The sequence below is a fragment of the Amphibalanus amphitrite genome, unplaced genomic scaffold (genome assembly GCF_019059575.1).
Source record: "Amphibalanus amphitrite isolate SeventyFive unplaced genomic scaffold, NRLGWU_Aamphi_draft 000315F_arrow, whole genome shotgun sequence".
NCBI classification, from domain to species: Eukaryota; Metazoa; Arthropoda; class Thecostraca; order Balanomorpha; family Balanidae; genus Amphibalanus; species Amphibalanus amphitrite.
This window is the reverse complement of record NW_024881810.1, coordinates 143,900-164,924: the sequence shown is the minus strand read 5'-3', so window position 1 is coordinate 164,924 and position 21,025 is coordinate 143,900. Positions and strand designations below refer to the sequence as shown.

The window sequence follows — 21,025 nt, the reverse complement described above, 5'->3', positions numbered from 1 at the left end:
AGTAATGTCTAATGACAATTAAAATATCACTCTTTGCTTATGACTAATTTCAATATACCAAAACCTCCTCAATCTCGCTCAGCTCTCCTCATCTTGTCAACAACATTTTTTTCGCATGTAGATTAGCCATCTAGTCTCCTAACTCCCTCTCCACTCTGTTCTCAGCATCTCCCACCTCTCCCTGCTCTGCCCTCCCTCCCTCCCTCTCTCCCTCCCTCCCTCCCTCTCTCCCTCCCTCCCTCCCTCTCCCCCTCTGTCTCGCAGAGCGGGCTTCCCGTCCGCTCAGTTGACACGAAGGCGGCCCCCAATCCCACCCGTCCGGCCGCCACCCGTCCTGGAGGCCTGCCGCGCCGCGTGCCGCCGCCGCGCCGCCAGTGTCGCGGCCGCAGACAGCGCGGCGCCAGGCTCGCCGCAGCTCCGCGCCAGGCTCGCCGCAGCTCCGTGCCGACGTTCGCCGCCAGCGCTGACCATGCTGGCATTCACACAAGGTGGGTGTACGTATGTATGTACATAGCTCGCACAGACAGTGTCTAGGTCGAGCTGTCTAGAGCCAAATTGCGTCTTCATGTAGCGTAATGCGCTTTTACGCGAGGGCTAGCTGAGTCTGCTTTCATCCGGAAATCGTGTATGGTTAGCTGGGACACTGCTCGAGATCAGGCTGATAATAGACCTTGTGAGAGACTCGTCGACTCTAGTCGGGTGTCTTAGCCATAAAATAGATCACTTGGTTTGAAACGGTTCCCCTTGTAACAATCTAACATAAGTGGTTAACATGTTTTAACTGGTCCATTAACCCGCGAGTTGCTGGGGGGGTCGTTAAACGCCCCCACTTTTTTCGCCGGGCCATAGCATAAAAACGGCGCGCCGCAGGCGCGCCAAATTTTGGGTACCTGTAGGGAATTGATTGAAGTGTATGGTGACAAAGTTTCAAAAAAAAATCGGTCCGAAAATTTTTGAGATATCGAGGTTTTAGTGACGTCATGATTTCTGAGTTTTCGACCAAAAACGGCATATGTTCAAAAAATCAAATAAAATCACAGAATAGACATACAGACATGCTGTAAACGCCATTAGAATGCCAATACCATGACCAATCAAATGGCTATCTTCGATTATTGATTATCGCTCCACATTCTCCAAAATCTTGAACTGAATCTTGGCAATTTCTCGTGACTACTTCACGACCATGATACATGCATTTCTTAAATTGAACTTTTTGAGCTAAACACGTACACATATGGTAAAATGAATGTCACCATCGTGTTCTACGCCCCAAATTACCCATAAAACATGTGTCACAGGATGCGGATATCAGTTTTGATTTTCGGGGATATGTGCCTACCCGGTTGACCTGACCTTGACCCTGACCTATGCTTGACTGACCCCTACATGGAGCTGACACTCTTGTAGGCCTTATATGATGGATTGTGCACCGTTCTGACAGAGTTTTTGACGAGAGGCGCCCATTGCGAAGTCCTGAAGTCCATGCTACTGAAAGCCCAATTTCAGGTGTTTGACCTGACCTTGACCCGACCTGTGACCTCAAAATCCAACTTCAAAGTACTCATCTGAAGCGTCTCGTCGCGTTCTTTCGTTTGCCGCCTCGTGCGTTTCGCTGCGCCTATTGGTTCTCGAGTTATCGACTGGGGGCGTTTAACGCCCCCCCCCCCCCCAGCAAACGGTGGGTGGCGAAATACCCCAGCAACTGCCGGGTTAACTTCCTAATTGTTTCGTGAGAAGTTTTAAGAAGATTTTACATAACTCATCCAAAAAACTAGAACGATCATGACCGAACTATATTTGGTATGATTGGTAACAATGCAACAGAATAGATTGAACCATGCTGATATCAAAATGAGCTAATTTCCTTGACAATATCGTTAGTGAGAGCGCGATAACTTCCATGAGTATCTCATTGAACTAATCGTGCTAAGTGGAAATCAATCCATTTAATTTCCCATCATGCTATGTTAACTTTAGCGGTATATGTTCTATGCATGCTGGATGACATCTGCTAATCGAGGAAGACAATGAAGTCCTTCAAAAACGTCTGCGTCCCGTCCATAGAATGACATTGCCCGGAGCCTTACGTAATTTGTAATTGATCAGTTGATCACTGTCGTTTTTGTGCCCTTAAATCTTTCCAAAACAGCTCAGGTCTGTCCCGCTGACGGATCCCACGCCGGATCCAGTTGTTATTGACATATATCGGACAAGCCGCATCTGGCTTTTTCTTCGTGAGATTTACTGAGATAATTTGGTTTTATTTCTTTTGGTGTTCCAGACCGTCCCATTCGTTTAGACTACATTTACGTAATAGAGCGCAACCATATCGGATGCAAATGAAAATATATTCAAATTGATTGCAGGATGGTGAATTTATGAATTTTTCACACCATCTGTAGACGGTCGAACCCGTTCCAACCGAAATATTGGCAAGTGAGCGAGCTGTTGATGCTTTTGCAAGCTGTATCCGGCTCGCCAACTCCAATTTCCTTCAGCTGCAATATTTTCCAGTGCATAACCTTCGACTTATGATGGCAGCCATACGAGTGCAGAGGGCGCTGAAATAAAATCAATACAACGTAAAAATTGAAAAGCTGCGGCAAAGGGAGAAAAATACGAGACGGAAAATGCATTAGCTGTTACAAACGCTGGCACCGATCCAAGCTATTAGAGTTGAATTAAGTCTATAACATGTAAAAACTGCCTAAAATAAATATAGAATAAGAGTGTCAAAATGCCGTCGAATCGGTGATCGGGCAGTGATCGCTGTTGTGACGTTTTCGCAATTTACATGACAAAAACGCAAACCAACCAAATCGTCCATGGTTGTCATACATTTTAAGCAGGTACGTACACAGCTTAATTAACCCTCGCCCTGGCAGGGGGGGGTCGATGCGACCCCCCCCTAAGGTTTTTCGAAGATAGCGTAAAAACGGCGGCGCGCAGCGCCGCCAAATTTGGCACAGCCTATGGGGCAGCCTTTTTACATATGACCTGAAAATTTCAGGTCCTGGTGACCTTGGGTCAGGTCACCAGGTCAGAAAAACCGGTACAAGGTCATGGTCAAATTTCAATTTTCTTTATGCACCTGTCCAACTCACAGTTTTCGACTGAATTCCTTCAAACTTTCAGGATGTGCTAAGTTCACCGAGGTGTATAACATATAGTCCGGTTTTTTTAGGTCACTGACCTGAGGTCAGTTAGAGGTCATTACGTCGTAATGCTAAGCCTATGGGAAAATACTAAATTCGGAAATTACTGGAGATATCCGCTTCGTTTTATCACTTTTGTGCTTTGAAACCACGGTACTTAACAGCAGGACACTTGGTGCTTCTTTGTTTGGTGTACTTATCCATGGGTCAGGTCAAATGAGGTCAACTGAGGTCAAATGACGTTTTTGCCAATAACTTGGCACATAATGACGCTAGAGCTTAAAAAATGGTATCATTGTGTTCCTCGTGATCAGCCGAATCAAATGATATGCGTTATGATGCAATTTGGTTAATTTGAACTTAATTTATTAATTTAAGTTTACTTAAAATTTAAGAAAAACTTTAAGTACACTTAAGCAAGCTAAAAAGTATATCATTCGACGCGCCTTGACGTGCTGAGCTCACTGGTGCTTTTCTTTTTGCTCTATCTTAATTAGATCAAAAGTTATAGGCGAAAAACTTTTGACCTGTTTTTAGCGAAATTTTTACATTTATACCCCCCAAAACCCCCCTAAATATTGACCTAGAGCAACCAAATTTGCACAGGGGCGAGAACTCCGGGGGGCCCACCTACCTACCAAATTTGGTGTTTCTAGGTGCCATAGGAGCCAATCGCGAGGGGGGGGGGTCGCATCGACCCCCCCCCCTGCCAGGCCGTGTTATGAAAAATGCCCTGCCAGGGCGAGGGTTAAATATATTTTAGTGTTCCTTTACAAAAAACGTAATGCCGCCGAATAATTTAACGGGAATGAAAGAGCTGGGTGCCAAAACTTCAGACTTCTTTCCATTCAGGCCCTCGGTGTTATTCAAGCTACTGCCAAACAGAGAAGGGGACACATTGAAGGGGAGCCATTTTCTCTTCCTCCTGCCCCATGTGCAATCACCAGTGCGAGATGCGTATCATAATAAAATGTCATCTTTGATACCTAGCCTTCGAGCTTTCTCACAAATTTTAGCTCTGATTTCGGTGCTATTAACATCAAACGCTATTTTCACCCGCCGAGTGTGGCTCCATTCAGGCCGTAACGTTCAGTGTAAGACAGGAGTCCACAGAATAGCCGTCCGAATGGCCGCCACTTACACGGTGAAAGCGGATGAACAAATATTAAGACGGCCGCTTTGTCTGGCACTCGGCGCGGTTTTATCCCCGTCGGAACTGGTTTCGGCGGTCGTGTGGCTCGTAAACGTGGCCTGCTCAGACAAATCGGACACATTGGCCCGTCCTGGCGGTGGCCGGTGTCAGGCGGGTCAGTCCGTCGGTCAGACATGACGTCCGCCGGCCACCGCGCCGCACTGGGTCACTCGCGGCCCGACAGGCGGATAGGGCGGTACGGCTATGGCAGTACGGCTGAGGGAGTACAGCTATGACAGCACGGATAATATAACAGCACGGCTTTAACGACATGCTCAAGCGGGAAGGCGTGTGCTTTGTACAGCTTTGCAAAATTACTGGGAGTACTGTGGAATGGATTGATGAATGACGTGATGGGGACTGAATGCGGTGAGAAATTCGCATAGGTGCACCGTACATAATGCATTTCATGCAATTATTACGGAGCGAACGAAGCGAGCGTAGTCTTTCCTTAGATTAACGGAAATTTCTGAGTATGAGCGGCCGGCCGGCCGGCCGGCCGGCCGGCCGTGGTCACGCTTTTGCGAGGCTTATATCTCAGCAACCACTTGACCGATTTACATGCGGTAATTTTTGTAGGGTAGCTTCATTCCTTCTACCAAGTATTGCACTATTCCCGATGCATGTGGGTGACCCCTTATGCACGTGCCACGTGCAAAACGAAGAGGTGTCACTTTTGTAATTGTTGCAATATCTCGGTAACTACTGGGCCGATTGCGCTGAGAGTTGGCATGTAGGTAGGCACCCACTAGGCAATGCATATCCATGTGCCAGAGTTGGGGTGCTGCTGCACGTGCGCACGTGCAGGGGTCGTTTCCAGATCTCGAGAACGGCTGGACCGATTGCGCTCAAATTTGGTACACGGTTACGGAGCAGTTAGTAGGGTGCCGTGCACAAGTCAGTTGGGACCCATTTTGCACGTGCGCACGTGCAGGGTGCCGCTTCCAGATCTCGAGAACGGCTGGGCCGATTGTGCTCAAATTTGGCACATCGCTAGAGACCGATTAGTAAGGTGCCGTGCACAAGTCAGTTGGAGGTACCCCCTCGCAATTTCGCACGTGCAAGGCCCACCCTCTCGCTCGCTCCGTTAGTCGCCGCAAAAGGCGTTATACTGGTATCAGGCATTTCGTTTGGTAATAAAAGCAAAAGCGTATCTATTCATTTGAGTAGGGTGAAATACGGCCAGCTACCTATCGGCCATCTTTCCCGATGAGCTCATTGGAATTGGTCCGTTGCAACTTCTTCATTCAGCCATTGCACGCTTTGCCTTAGCAATTTCCTCAATGCTTTATTTCACTAACGCTCTGCGGTTAGCGGTAGCGCTGGATGCTTCGGTAAAGTTATAAATGCCTGTCTATTGTAAAATGTTTCGGTACACTTTTAAATACCTGCTTATTGTCAAAGCTTACGTAACGTAACGCTGAGTGATATCATCTTTAGAATGTTCTTGCATTCCCTGTGCGGCACACGGTTCAAAGTTGGACAGTGTTTTACGCAACTGTCATCAGTTCCTGTGCAAACCAGGAAAACAGCGAAGGGTGTAAGTACACACTGAACTGACAAACGACAATGAGTTGTAGCGTCAAACGACAGCTGATATCAGGCGTTGCAAGTACACTTGCTGATGCCAAAACAACCGGCGTGAGTTGCAGCACAAGAAGTACTTTCTGAGAGCTTAGGATGTCGGGAAAATGTAGGTGATGTAAGGTTGTAATGGAAGTAAGCAACTTAGGAGAAACATGGCTGACTCATTCAAGAGCTTCCAAGAGGGAAGAGGAACATTCACCATTCAGTAGATCGATCAGGCGTTGTGACAGCCTACACTGCTGTGCTTCAGAACTACTCACCAGTTAGTCACCAAAACTAAGCAAAGCTTCTATTCAAACAGATAGTAGGTCAATGGATAACGGATAGAAACAACAAACTTTACCTCCAATGGCAACCACGCAATCACACCTACATTGCAAACGTAACGTTACCTGATAAGGCTGCGACCAGCCATATATGGCCCGGTGCATCGTTTGACAAAACTCCGTTTCATGACTGTTAAATTTCACTCCTGGCGCCTTGAATAAGGAACTTCAGGCATTTACCGTCTACAAGGATGATATATCAGCTCAAATCTCCCGCAACACGCCGATTTATGTCGCACCAATCCGCCAAAACTGTCTGTCGATACGGTATCCAGAAACTTGTCGGCCACTCGTGGGAACTTAATGGACTTGGACATAGCCTACAAAGCTGCAAAATGTGCTACAACTTCAGCCTCCAGGCAGCTAAAACGTCGTCTGTCAGAATGTTCGAGCGTCAATTTCAGCTGCTGGTGTCTTGTGTCAGCGCGCTGGGACAGGGGAAACATTCCGACCTAATACACGCCACCGTTCTACGTCGTTCACGTCGAACCTGCAGCCCCTCCCCACCCCTAGCCCACTCTTATGTCGGGGCTACCTCGCCCAAGTACAGGCGTCAGGACAGCACTCAAAGCGACACCGCCCTGCACCAAAAACCCGAGCGCCGCGCTGGGCCGAGTGTGGCGATCGGGGTTCGCGGCGGAGCGGTAATTTCCGCCCGGTGTTCCGCCGCTCTGGGAGTCTGCCGCGCCGTCACAGCGGCCCCGGCGACCTCGTCACCCCGCGATAACAAGGAAACCCCCCATCAGCGGTGAGCCCGCCGGCGTAGCGGACAACCCAGCGGCGACCCCAGCGGCCGGCGGCGCCGCGCTCCAGCAACATGGCCGCGCCAGCTCTGCGGCCATTTTCCTGGCTCCGCCGAAGCGGCGCGACTGCGGCAGAGGTGCTCGCCACCGGTCCGCCGCCGGTCCGCGCCGGTCCGGTCCGCGGCGTCTGAGGAGGTCCGCGGCGCCCCGCGCACGGTCCACAGACGCGCTGCACGCGGCCGGCCGGCGGCGGCAAACTCTGTGACGGTCTGTGACGGTGTGTGACGCTGCTCTGAGAGGATGGCCTCCTCGCCGACAGGCCCGTGGGTGCTGCTGCTGGCGGCGCTGTTGGGCGCTGGAGAGGCGGCACGCGCCGCCGGACCGCCCCGACCCGGAGCCTCCAGGAGTCACGGAGCCCTACCGACACCCCGCTTCGGTAAGTGACCCGTCACACGGCGGCGGGCAACCGTAACGCGTGCCACGTGACGCGTGCCGAGCGGCAGGGTCGCGCGCCCGGTGTCCTCGACCTTCGCGTGCGCTCCGACCCGGCCACTCCGGCAATTATCTACCCCCGCCCATTGTGTGTAGATGCCAGGACTGGATCTCTGTGTCGCAATCACTTGGATGTATCGTAACCACAAGCGAGTTTGGTCTCATTTCCTCTTCCGTAGTACCGACCGGCGATGACAGAACGGTAAGAAACAAACACGACGTCACGCTTTGTCCATTGTATGCGAGCCGCACCGCTGCACCGCGCGCCGCATGTCTGCACCTGGCCCGACGGCACCGCCGCGCGCTCCTCACTAACCCGCTGACCCCCGTGACCTCTCCGCCCCTCCGTGACCCCTTTGGCCCAATGACCCGGCCGCCGCCGCGCCGGTCGCACTCGCTAATGTGTTCCGCTAATGTGATCTTGTCCTGACTTGAATTAGGAAGCAGCGGCTGACGCCACCACCGCGTTGAAGCGCGATCCCTGCCGGTGTTGAGGCGAAAATCTAGAAAGGTTACAAGGAGCGTAACAAACGACCGCTCGGCGATCACCGTGCGGTCGAGCGACTGTATCGGACCCCGGCTCTGCGCGGGTCAGCACGTGCTCTAGTTCGGCTCGCGTAGAAACGAACTCGATCCATCACCGACCGGCGGCTTACGGATCAGAAACCGCTTACTCAGACCTCATTTGTAATGCGATCGAGACCGCCAGTCATTCCGGCGGTGTTTGGATTCCCAGCTCTGAATTTCAGATTCTGATTTAGGGGTTATTGCGTGAACTACGCTTCGCGACATTTTTCATTCAGTCTTTTTTTCTTTGCTTGCCCTTTGAATAAAGCGCTACGCGTGTTTTGACCCAAAAAAAAAAAAAATGCCCTACCAGCATACAAACAGCTGCATCTAATTCTACAGCATGTAATGTAAATCCCGTCAGCTCAATGTCCCAGCGCATTATATAAGTGCTGAGTGCACATTGCACACTGCCACATCACATCAGCGATGGCAACGACCGGACAATGTCAGCGCGTGGCGCCGACATACACGTCATGACACACGTATGTCAGCTAGCATGCCATGACGCATGGCGTTCCGCTCGGCGGTTCGGTGACGCCCAGCACCGCCAGTCAGCGGCCGCGCGCCACTTTCCGTCCCAGCCCCGGTCCGTTTTTACAGTCTGCGAGCTGTGACAAAGGCGCGCCTCCGGTTCGCAAAACCTCCCCTGTGTACATAATGGGTCGCGCGGGGGTGTACAGCGCTCACGGGCGGTGTCAACGCCGCTGGTAGGTCGGCGGCGGGCCCGATGACTGCACCCGCACCCCGGAGCCGCCGGTGACGGCCGTCCGCTCTGTTGCAGAGTGTCCCGAGCACCAGCCGCACACGCACGCTTTCCTCACGCTCTCGCATGCGGCACGCACGCTGGTGGCGCACTGGGAGGCGCGCGCGCTCGCCCCCACCGACTGGGTGGGGGTGTTCGACGCCGACCCAGTCCGCAACCTGACGACGCCCCTGGCGCGGGTCACGCCCAAGACTGCCCGCGGGCATCACCAGACGGAACTCACCTTCAGCCTGCCGCCGCTGAAGGAGGTTTACGTCAACGACAACTGCCTGGGGCGCTGGGTGGCCTACATGCGCGACGGCCGGGTGAACGCCTCCAGCTGCCTGCGCAGCAACCCCAGCTGGATGGTGACCAGCAAGGACCTGATCGGCGACCGCCGGCTTCGAGAGGTCTTCCTCGTCGGCTCCCGCGACGCCGGTAACCGGGCCATCGACGTGTGGACGCAGCTGATGATGGGCGTGCGCTTCCTGGACCTGCACGTGGCCTACCTGCCGCCGCCGGGACTGGTGATACCGCCCGGGGTGCCGCCACCACCGATCGCCTTCTGGGGAGGCGTGCGCGGCGGGCGAGGGGTCACGCCGCTGCGAGCGGTGCTCACACAGCTGCGCCGCTTCCTGCGCCGCTCCAACGAGATCGTGGTGCTCGACCTGGCGACCCTGCGCGGCTTCGAGGGCCGCCCGGAGAGGCACGCGGTGCTGGTGGACATCCTGGAGCGCCGGCTCGGCGACTGGATGGCGCCCGTCACTCTGGGCGACGAGCTGGTGCTGAACGACCTCTGGAACACCGGCCGCCGGCTGGTGGTGACGTACAACAACCGCGCGCGCCGGCGAGGCTCCCCGTTCCTCTGGCCGCCCACACCGGTGGCGCGCCATCCGACAGGCAACTCCTCCCAGCTGATGCACTTTGTCGACGAGCTGATGTCGCGCTCTCCGTACAACTACAACTGGACCATCGACGTGTGCCTGGAGCCGGCTGCCACCGCCGCCGAGCGAGACGAGGCGGCGCGCGAGCTGACGGCGCGCCTGCGTCACCGCTGGTGGGAGCGCGCCAATATCGTCACCACGTGTGACGTGCTCAGCTCGGACCTGGTGGCCGTGGCGGAGGCGGCCAACCGCAGGAGACACCAGTGCCGGGTGGAGCGGGCCAAGGCGGCCCAGAGGCCCCCGACCACCCGGCCACCGCCGCCCCCCACCACGCCGGCCCCACAGTGGCGCGGACCGAGAGCGGTGGTCGGCCGGGGACCGTGACCTCACCGTGACCTCACGGAGGGACGGTAGATGGGTCAATGGACGACCGGACTGGTTACTTCGGGGCGTGGAGATGGGAATGATATGTGGTCGCGAGATACTTTGTTAATTGTTATGGTTATGTTAACCGGCTCGCTTATTACGTGTGCTTTGGGGAAAAGGTGCAACATGAGAAGAAAATAAAGATAGGTACCAAGTGGGAATGAATTTTAAAATATGCATAACGTCGCTTGACTATGAGATGTTAGAACATTTTCTTGGTTAAGGTACTTTCTTGGTTCAACGGCCTTTTCTACGAAAGGTAAACAATTCGTTGGAGTTCTGATGCCTTGTTCATGACTACAATGTACTTACCCGTACATAAGTGGAGCGAAGGCATTTAGGCAGGAACAGTTTTTAAGAGTTAGCTATCCCACCGTGCCTTAGGACTAACCTGACAGTTAATTATCCCGCGCGGGGCTGGGGGGGGGTAAATTTTACCCCCCCCTCGCGAATTTTTGCGATATCTCAAAAACGGCGGCGCGCAGCGCCGCCAAACTTTCAGTACCTTTTCTTACATCAATTTGACACGTTCCCTGAAAATTTGAGCGAAATCCGTCGGAAAATTTTTGAGAAATTGACGTTTTAGTGACGTCATGTTCGTCATTTTCGCCTCAAAAACGGCAAAAGTTCAAACGCCGCTAACATCTTCATTTTTAAAGGAATCAAGACGTAACAAAAAAGGTTATACGTAATGTTACTTTGTCTATCAAATGGCTATCTCGGTTTTTTGAAAATTTTGGATTTTGGCCTAATTTTTTTCAAAAAACTGACTTTTTTGGGAGAATCATTATAAAATCCAAAATTTTGAGTCTATCGAAAAAACCGGAATATATGTCAGAGAAGTGGTCTATGTGCACCTTCATACCAAATTTTAGAAGAATCGGTTCAAAAATGTGGGAGTTATTCAAAATTTTATGACGTCACAACACACAAAATTTTTGAAAAATGACTTTTTTGGAAGTTCTAGACCTCGTACGGAAACAAAAATAGCACCATTCGATTCGCCGTGAAAAACTGCATCAGATAGACACCTTTTTAGGCCTTAACAACCAACTTCAAAATTTGACCTCACTTGACCTGACCTTGACTTAACCTCGACCTGAAATTCATCCAGAGGTGGTCCATATCACTTATTGAGTGTGCCTATTGAATTCTATGAGTAAAATGACCCATAAAACATGTGTCGCACATGCCCTTTTCTATATTTTGTTTTTTGGTGACCTGACCTGACCTGACCTGATCTTGACCTTGACCTCTGAATGATATTGTATGCAACGAATATTGTCTTGGTAGCCTAAGAACACGTTTTGGGCGATCAGTCTCAGTCCATGACTCCATTCTTCGGCAACTACGGTGCAAGGCCGATACTGTAGAAACCTGCAATTTGTACCCTTGACCTGACCTTGACCTTGACCTTAAACTTGAAATCAAGTACATGTTTTTAGTAGTTCGTGATGAGAGCTTTCGATTGGCGTTTGAATTTTCCAAATCGGACCGTTAGTTCGGGAGATAACAGGGGGGGTAAAATTTACCCCCCCCCAGCCCCGCGCGTTCGGCTGGAGACCCCAGCCCCGCGCGGGTTATGACACGAGTGCATGATATGTAATGTGATTAATGTAGGTACACTCGGGGGCAGATTGATGTTCCACCACTCCCTACCCATCGGGCTCCCATGTCTCAGCACTGGCTGCTGCCAGTGTTGCCTGCCCTCAGCACTGGTCAGCACTGCCTGCCAGTGCCAGTGCTGCCAGTGCTGCCACTGCACACTGGTCGGAAACGCCCTCACGAGAGGCCACGGGCGATACCGGAGTTTCGGATTATTTTTTATATAGATCAATTTGAAATTGATCAAATTATTATACTTAGGCCAAAAAAACTAATCCGAGTGACCAAAAATAACTGTAATCAGCCCCCGAAGATGGGGTATCCCAGAACTCGGAAACTGACGCGGAGCAAGAGGTTTCTTGAGCCGGATATTCAGAGTCTTATTGCTGATAGACACCAAATTGAAATCCCACATATTATGCATCAAAATGTTCGTTATGAAGTTGCCGACTGGTCAGTGCAAAATTTTTGGTATACTTTTTCCCTAACTTGGATGTACTATAGCTTTTTTATGAAGGCTCTCCTACAGTGATTCTGGAATATAACTGCAAAGTTTAGGTAAGGAAACAACAGGTAGTCCCATCTAGTTCCACTCTGATTTTTTGTGAGATGAAGTAGGATTTAAATTTACACCAGGGCAACATAAAAGCTAACTGCGCATATTTGCGCAAAATTTGCAGGAGCCGCTCTTCCTACCCAACTACCGCCCGCCCCGCCCCAGTTTCGGCTCGGCCGCCGCGCCCGGCTTACGCTGACCTGTGTGGCCTGCACGCATCCATGCGTAGTTGGCTGGTCATTAAAAACAGATGCGCTTGAGTTTATGAATTTTGTGAAAAGCGCATTTTATATATGCATTTACGTATGTATTGACATCAAAAGCCTTCCACATATTGCGTGGCGATTACGGCTTGCATTTAGAGAGCCTTGCTAATGACAACCATCACTCGGCTGAAGAAAGTGGAAATTGAAACCTTCGTGAATATAAGACGCTGCAAATATAAGACACCTGTCACTGACGTCGGGTTACCTTGGGCCGTCTTTTTACATTAGATCACAATTCCGGTATTTAACCCTGGCCGGACCGATTGGTTTTCTATATTGACCGGGGAGGGTTGGTACAACTCCCTCGCCGTTTCGCCTCTAATTGAGCTAGAGCCTCGCGGAAAAAACAAGTTTGTGTGCCGTTATAAGACGCAAAAATTAGGTACTACCCGATTTTAAGGTCTTAGGTCAGCCAGTGACCTCTTAGGTCAGGTAAGTGCCACAAGGCACGGGCTCGGTTTTAGGTTAATTACTTTGCCAAAAATGGTCGCACTGCCGCGATTTTGACATCATCGTGTTTGTCTAGCTCAGGCGCGTTGAATGCTATACTTGGCGTTCGGGTGAAGTCAACTTAAGGTGTTAACCTCGAGCCAAGGTCAGGTCGGAGCCCCTCAGGTCACGAAAATGGTTGAAGGAGGTCATATTGCATATCATTCGATTCGGCAGGTCTTCCTGAGTCCAATGGTGGCTTTCCCGACTCTCTAGCTCCATCTGATCAGGAGTTATTGACGAAAAGCTTATATGGCCTTAGTGACGTCATAAATGACGTCACGCAAAGTCAACAATGCTAAAGTCAAGCACTGGACCTTGCAAGGAGTGCATGAAACCATTCCCGGTGCCCGAATAGCAGCTCCCAATTTCCCTTGTTGACTTAAAGTGGTGCTAGATCCTGTACTATACTCAATTATGACGTCATAACTTAACAGATTCACGTCATATATGTAGTGCTTGACATTCAAATGATAGCTTACATATGACAGAGAAGGTATGCAAAGTTTTATGAAGTTTGCTTCACTAGTTGTGGAATAACAAGCAAAAAACTTTTGCGGAAAGGCCGCTGGCCTCTCGCTGGAGCGTTTCCGACCAGTGTGCACTGGCAGCAGCCAGTGCTGAGCCATGGGAGCCCGATAGGTGGGGAGTTGTGGAACATCAATCTGCCCCCGAGTGTACCTACTGTTAGGTACAGTGTCTGTAGACGCAATTGCATTCTATCTTAGATAACTTTAAAAACTACAGCATGCTTTGTTCGTGTTAACCCTCGCCCGTAAACGGCGATCTGCCACCTTCGCCCATGCAGGGGGGGGGGGGGTTGGTGCGACCCCCCCTTGGCGTTTGAAAACGGAGCGTCGTAGAGCTTAGCGGAAAAGACCAACGGATTGCTCTCGCCGAGATCTCTCGATTGGTGGTAAATTTTTTGGTCCTAGGTCAACATTTGACCTACTTTTGACCGGTCAAAGGTCAAATTTTCGGAAAAATAGCCTTTTTTCAACTTTCCGCGGCGATTGCGGCAAAACGGTGGGAGATATCGACTTGAAACCTTCACTATCGTGTTCCTTGATCAATTCTCTATCGTTTGGTATGTATTTCGTTTCCCTAGCTCTAAAAATGGCGCGTTGGGAGCGCCGGAAGTCGGCAAGGTCACAGTCGGCGGCAGAAATTCGAAAAATCAAAATTTAAATTTTTGAAATCTGATTGTATTTTTGGATTTGGGAGGTCCATTTGCTCCCTATAGAAGCTAATATTGCTGCATATTCCCATTGAGGTGACAAGAATTAGCAAAATAGTGGTTCGGGCGCTTTTCAAAAATAGTACCGGACGCTGTTCCTCTTGTGACGTCATAGCTCCGTGACCTGACCTGACCCGGTCAAGTTTCTTATACCATATGATAGCCAATACTTGCCCCAACATGCATGGGAAGTTTCATCACGATCCATCAACCGATGTCCGTACCACCGGCAGGAAACCTCGGGCGTTGGCACTCAGTTTGTGAAAATCCGGCCGGAGGCTGTTCCCTTTGTGACGTCATAACTCCGTGACCTGACATGACCCGGTCAAATTTTTTTTATCAAAATATGCGCAAGGTATGCCCCATAAGGTACCCAAAATTTGGCGGCGCTGCGCGCCGCCGTTTTTGCACTATTTCCGAAAAACCTCAGGGGGGGTTGCACCAACCCCCCCCCCCTACATGGGCGAGGGTTAAGTTGTAATAAATACCTACTATGCTGGATTGGACAGGTCATGCATGATTGTTTTATTGTCGACATAAAAGAACTGTGGAAAAGGGACGTTACTTCGATCAGAAATTCGGGAAACTTATGAAAAGTTGTGTGTGTTTGTGTGTTTGTGCGTTGATGTTTGGCAACTCAGCATTGCACGAAATTCCGATATCAATGCCTTTTTTTGTGAATGGCCACAGTATTTAAAAGTTGGCCTTATCCGTGCCATGTTTTCATTTAGCGCTGTTATACGACGCGGTGAATTGTTCAAACATTTGTTAATGCTGCGAAATGACCTCGGATAGCGAATATCATAGTTCTTTGTTATTGTATTGACACTGTGGCGGTAAAAGCCAACATTGTTGGATCCCACTAAGACATGCAATAAATTGTAGACACAGTTGGTATGCGACAAGGATTCAACTTTCATGGAGAAAGATTGTGCTATGCTAAACCCGAATAAATGTTAAGTCCACCACGAAACAGCATCGACCGTGGTGAAACATTCAACAGTGTTTTAAATTTCCATTGTGAGGCTGCAGGTAAGATGAAATCGCCCAACAGGTGTTTGGTGCTTGGGAATGCTATGTAGTTATTTTGTATTCTGCAAATGCCATGCAAATACACAGCTGCATTTTGTGCAATTGTACAGTGCAATATACCTATCTGTACTGTACAGCACATTGCAACGCTAATAAAACAGGATGTGCATTGGTTTACTTGACATTGTTGTTTACAAATCCTCCATCTAGTTAGTTACTTGACAAATATGTATATCGAATGATAAAATATTTCTGGCAGGTCGTAACTGACAGCAAGATTGAAACGTTTACCAAAAAGCAATTACAGTTTGAAGCCACTGCATTTTAAGAGCATTCTAAAATGTTGTCTGAAGTCTTGCTCACTTCTCACTGCTCAGTGTAGATGACATTTGGCAAATAAAAAAGGTTAAAGCTGCCATGACCGGAATACGGTAGTCACCGTTAAGACCACAAATGCACGTTTAAATACCATTCAGTGGGAAGACAAATTTTCGAAAAATTATTGTTACAACTTACAAGTGACAGGTTGCGCAGCTACACTTGAGATTCATTCATTCATTCATTCACTCACCCATTCATTCATTCATTCATTCATTGCGCCGCTGTTGCTTGGCTGAAGTTGTCTGTCCTCTCCTAACCGTTGGACGCTGGCATTTGCATAAAATCAGTCTACTGTCTACCCGCAATGCGAACACTATACAGAATAGGGGCACCTACATGTATGTTTGTGTTTGTATACCTACTTGTTGTGCATTCATTTGTTCGCTACTGTTGCCTCATTGCATGCAAAAATTGTGAAATTCAGTCCATTAATAAACTTAATTCAGTCAAACAATAAAAAATTGATAGGTTAACCAGTTTAAGCACAACATTTCTTCTGAGACAAAATCATAATTTCATTACCCTGAGGCCATACACATCGTCATGCAATTATGCCATTCAATTCATCCTCTGTTACTTCTATAACGTCTCACTCAGCATACCTGCAAGGCGATGACCATATCGCTAACCGCTTCTGCATTGCAAAGTACCCCGTGCACCGGCGTAAACTTATTCAGCTATCGGACGCTGCTGGGCCTCCGGAGACCACAGAGTTTGGGTTTGCTCATTCCCGATAGATGCGCAATCAGATTTGGGCCATGGAGCACATATGTTGCGCTGTTGCCTGTTTGCCCGTCTGTCCGTCTGTCCGTCTGTCAGTCCGTTTGTCCGTCTGGTCCGTCTGTTCGCCGTCCATCTGTCAGTCTGTCCGTCTGACAGTCTGATCCGTATGCCTGTCTGTATTGCTTCACCGGATATGACACTTAACTCAGCAAGCGCACTAGCTCGACGAAGCAAATTTCGTGTCAAATCTGGCACTAAATGCCACAACCGCAATCTTATAGGGAGCAAGGCTGCAACAGAAAGGAACAGCACCGGATATGAAGAGATTGACGCTTACGAAACCATCTCCGGTGTATTGATCTCGGAACTGCGCTGTTGTTTCGAGCTCAGAACAATGCTAGCTATTCCCATGGATCATGGTCCATTGGTCCATTGCTCGCTTGTCAAATGCTGTTTGTGTTTCTGCTGCCAAAAGCTTTTCAGAGTTAAGAATGGGCGAGAGAACTGAGGACAATGTCAAACGATACACAAATATCCTGTTAGTTGGATAACAATGACTCATGACCTTGGTACAGATTTCGGTAATTATACTTCAATGATAAGACCGGTAAGACCATTTATGAATAGGATCATTATCAGAGAGTTGTTTCGATCATATTCCAGCAGGGCGCATGGCTGCCCCCGATTTTATCGACGTGTTATCTGTCTCGGTGTACACAACATATGTAAACTTTTGTCCTGTGAGTACTGCTTCCTACAGTTAACTACAAACATTCCACCTAAGCCAGTAGTAATATGTTCTCACCGTTGTAAGTCTGAGACACATTTTTCTTCATGCTAACATCGGTGCATCACTACTTTACATAAGACAAGTACATGACATGATACAATCACTTTTATAGCCATCAAGTCCCAACCACAGCTAGAGCCCGTCTCCATTGTTATCGCTGCCATTTTTTATTTATTATGTTTGCAACACAACATTCACCACCACACCAACATTGGTACCACTGACACCTACACTGACACCAGCACAAACACAGCACCATCCCTATCGTCACCAGCACCAATGCTTCCACGACCGCCACCAGTGCCGACACCAAACCGCCGCAGCCGCGCCGTACTAATCCGTGGATCACCGGACGCGGCCGATGAGAGCCACATCCGTGTGAGGTCGAACAAGAGGCGCTTTCCGCCACCGTTAAACCGTCACCGCTAGCCACGTCCGCTCCGGTAAAACCAACACGGAACACCCGGGCAGCGGCCTCAACACGTCGAGGACTCTGTGCAACTCCCGCAAAATCGTACAGCGGCCCAAACACGTCTTGTACTCTGTGTAACTTCCCGTACAGTCGTCCGACCTGACCGGGAGCGGGCAACGTCCCGGACCGGTGGCTTCGGTCCGGTTTCAGACGGTGTTAGATATACGGCAGTCAGACGCTGAACTTACAAACCGGGCCCCGCGGATGGCCATTCTCGTCAATCTTGGTCTCGTCCAGGTGTCGCACATGTAAAACATAGCGATGCCGCCATTGGGAGAGTCTTCTTGTTTGGTCATTCAGAGTCTGCAAGGCGGTGAATTGGTTTAGAGGCTGTCGTGTCTACCGATTATGAGGCACGCCGTGTTTCATGCATCGGTATTATTTTCCAATAGGTCACTGAACGACGAATAACACAAAATAGGCCATGTGATTACGAGTATGTAATTTAAGCGGCTGGTCACTAGGCCCAGGATACGCAAGGATTTCACGTAATGCCGTAAAAAAGGAATCACTTTTTAGGGATACGTGTTATACCGATAACTACAACTGATAAGAATTGGGTCTGATATTCCCCTTAGCCTTGACACCTAATAACGTAATAACACCTATTGATGCCCACTGTCGTTGACCGTGCCCCGATCCGCTCGTGGCACCACTCGTGGGTCATTGTCGCGTCTCTGTGGTCCCTGATTACGGCACCGGCTGGCAGCTGCGGCACCCTGTCCTTGTCCCGGCACATCCGGTGCCATCGGCAGCTCAACGATCGATTCCGGTCGCCCACAGCAATGACCCAGCGCGAGCTACAAGGGCATGTGACCCACAGTAACGAATGGCGACGATGCGTGGCAAAACATGACTCGGCCTGAGGTACCGACCCCGAGGAGCAAAAACGGCCGAGGAGCATTCAGCGGCGCAAATAATCAAATAAATGTTAGGTCGACTATGAATGATGAGGAGCTATGTCCGTATCCGCACAAACACGCATGGATAGGGTATTTATGTGGGTATGGTCACAGAGGTATACCCAGCATGTATGCACAGTCGGTGACGCAAACCTGTATATCCATGTAGAATGACGGACCAAAACACCACCGGTCCTATCAGGGATACGCTGGCTCAAGTTTGTTCAGCACAACACATGGCTAAAGCAGCAGCAAAAAATAACGACTGAGTCTCACCACCAACTCACAAATGTTGGCGTCACACACAAATATCCCATGGGGTAGGACCTAGAGATACCACCTCGGTAAAAGATAACTGCAGGCCCATACCTGGCATGAAACAAACGAGAACAATTACGCCTTAGTAATTTCTACTATTGATGGACGGCGTTAAAGGTACTTAATCATTTTTTTTTCATTGTAAGCAGATATGTGCTAGGTATTGCTAAATGTATGACAGAATATTTTTAATTGATTTTTTGCTGTTATGTTCACCGTAAGCAGCGCTGATATCGATAACTCAGCCACTGAAATGATCAGAGACTCCAAGCTCCGCCATGCCAGATAATTGGGCAAATCGCTGCTTGTATGCTGCTGATTGGCCGTTAAAGCAGGAATCGCTAGACGCTAACAAGATGAATGCTAAAAACGATGCCATCGTGCGTCGTTATGCTTCTCAGGGCACCGTCCCCTATCGCATCCTGAGAAGAGCTCTGAACATCGCACCTACGCAAAAACACAATTTGCAACGAAATAACAACACGTGCCGCTATTGAAGTTGAGGCCTTCAGAGTTTAAACACAAAGGAGGGCAATCAGCCAGTGGACTACAAAATGCACACGCTGAATTACTCTTAACAGGTAGCATCTACGTCGTAATGAACCTTCAGAAAGATAATGACGTACCTTCCGGGAATGCTTCGTCCTGCGACGTCCAAGAAAACAGCACTTTGGAAAATCAACATTTGAAATAATCAGGTACAGTGTCGCATTGACATAGATCCTCGCTTGCGTTTTCCAGTTGCTGCCTTATTTGTGACGTTCACAAACACCGACTGGGGATCTGCGCCGTCTAAAAAGCCTTTGGTGGTGAGGTGAGCCCGCGACGTGCCGGAGACCGAGACCAAGTCACGGCAGGATGACCGCCGAAAACACCGTATCAGCGGAGAGGTCCTGGGACACAACGGCTTAGTAATTCTTATTATCAGTGTCTTTACCTAAGTTCGATTTTGGCAAAATATGACTGAGAGTGAAGTGTGATCGCTACTCATCTTAGTTACCACTTAGTAGCCGAAGAGTAATTGCTTTTTTAATTCATCACTAAATAGATAATAGTTTTGATGAACCAGGTGCAGGCATACAAAGCATGCAGAAAATGTAGGTATGTACACTGTAGGAACGTAGCACTCAACCACAACCTAACGCAGTTCTTACAAATACCTCCGCAAATATAGCTTCTAAGGTGTCCGATCTTTGCAATATATATGTTGCAGGCACTTTAGAAAATCAGTCATTTTGTAAAATGCCTAGGCATTTTGCAAAATGCCTGATTTTCCAGGCTTTTTGCAAAAAGCCTAGGCATTTTACAAAATGACTGACTCTCCAGTCATTTTGCAAAATGCCTAGGCATTTTACAAAATACCTAGCCAATAGCCATTTTACAAAATGACTGAGCAGCCTGTTGTAGATACGAGTACCTAATTATATACGTTTTGGTAGCGTGTAGGTGGACCGAGGAGTCCAGCATTATGACCAGAGGAGTCCAGCAGTGGGAAGTCCATACCTATACCTCTATTTCGAGAAGTGCAGGCCCGCGACATTTCCAACCCCCACGTCAGCGAAGCTGCTGGATTTAAAATGATCGATCTGGAGCGTCAACAAACGACTGGCCCTATGCCGGCCTGTATCTGTAAAACTATTAGAAGTCGCGAGGATTCGATCCCACACACTTAGGCGCTAGTGTCTTCTGAAACCAACGCTCTCGTCCTACGCCAAGCGACCTGATGATTCTCCCGATGTGGAGCTTGATATTTTTAACTGGGACCATGCAAGTAGGTACTCAAAGCTGTCAAACAAAGACACAATCAAACAAAGACTACACTCATTCGTTTACATGTAATTGTACATCAACCGGGCCTGCCTATTGACTAGGGCCGGTCTCCGGCTGGTTTTGTTAGGTCAAGTTTCAGGCAGAACATGAACGGCGTTAATGTACTTGGGAGTTTTTACAGCGTTAAAGGGACTATCCCACCTTTAACATGGGGTTTGAGTTGAGATAGCCAAGTTTGCGGCGAGGTTCAGAAACCACTATCTATCTAGGTTGCAACCCCTGCGGCCTCTTGGTGTTGAAGAAATTTGTTCCCTTCATTTGAAAATGGGCCTTGCGCAAGGCCCTATCTTCAACATGGAGCGAC

The 21,025-nt window shown here is 49.3% G+C and overlaps 1 protein-coding gene across 2 annotated transcripts in view; it reads left to right on the top strand.

The window, feature by feature from the left end:
* Positions 1-312: 312 nt before the first annotated feature.
* The window catches only part of LOC122388258, a 32,186-nt gene continuing 11,473 nt past the window's right edge, over positions 313-21,025 (top strand). The window contains exons 1-3 of one of the 2 annotated variants that reach the window (XM_043379167.1): positions 313-488; positions 7,326-7,442; positions 8,850-10,521. In XM_043379167.1, coding sequence (XP_043235102.1) covers positions 470-488; positions 7,326-7,442; positions 8,850-10,078 — 1,365 coding nt within the window. In that variant the 5' untranslated portion in view covers positions 313-469 and the 3' untranslated portion in view covers positions 10,079-10,521. Of the gene's footprint in view, positions 489-7,325; positions 7,443-8,849; positions 10,522-21,025 lie in introns of those variants that run through there. The other variant, XM_043379165.1, reaches the window with a different exon arrangement.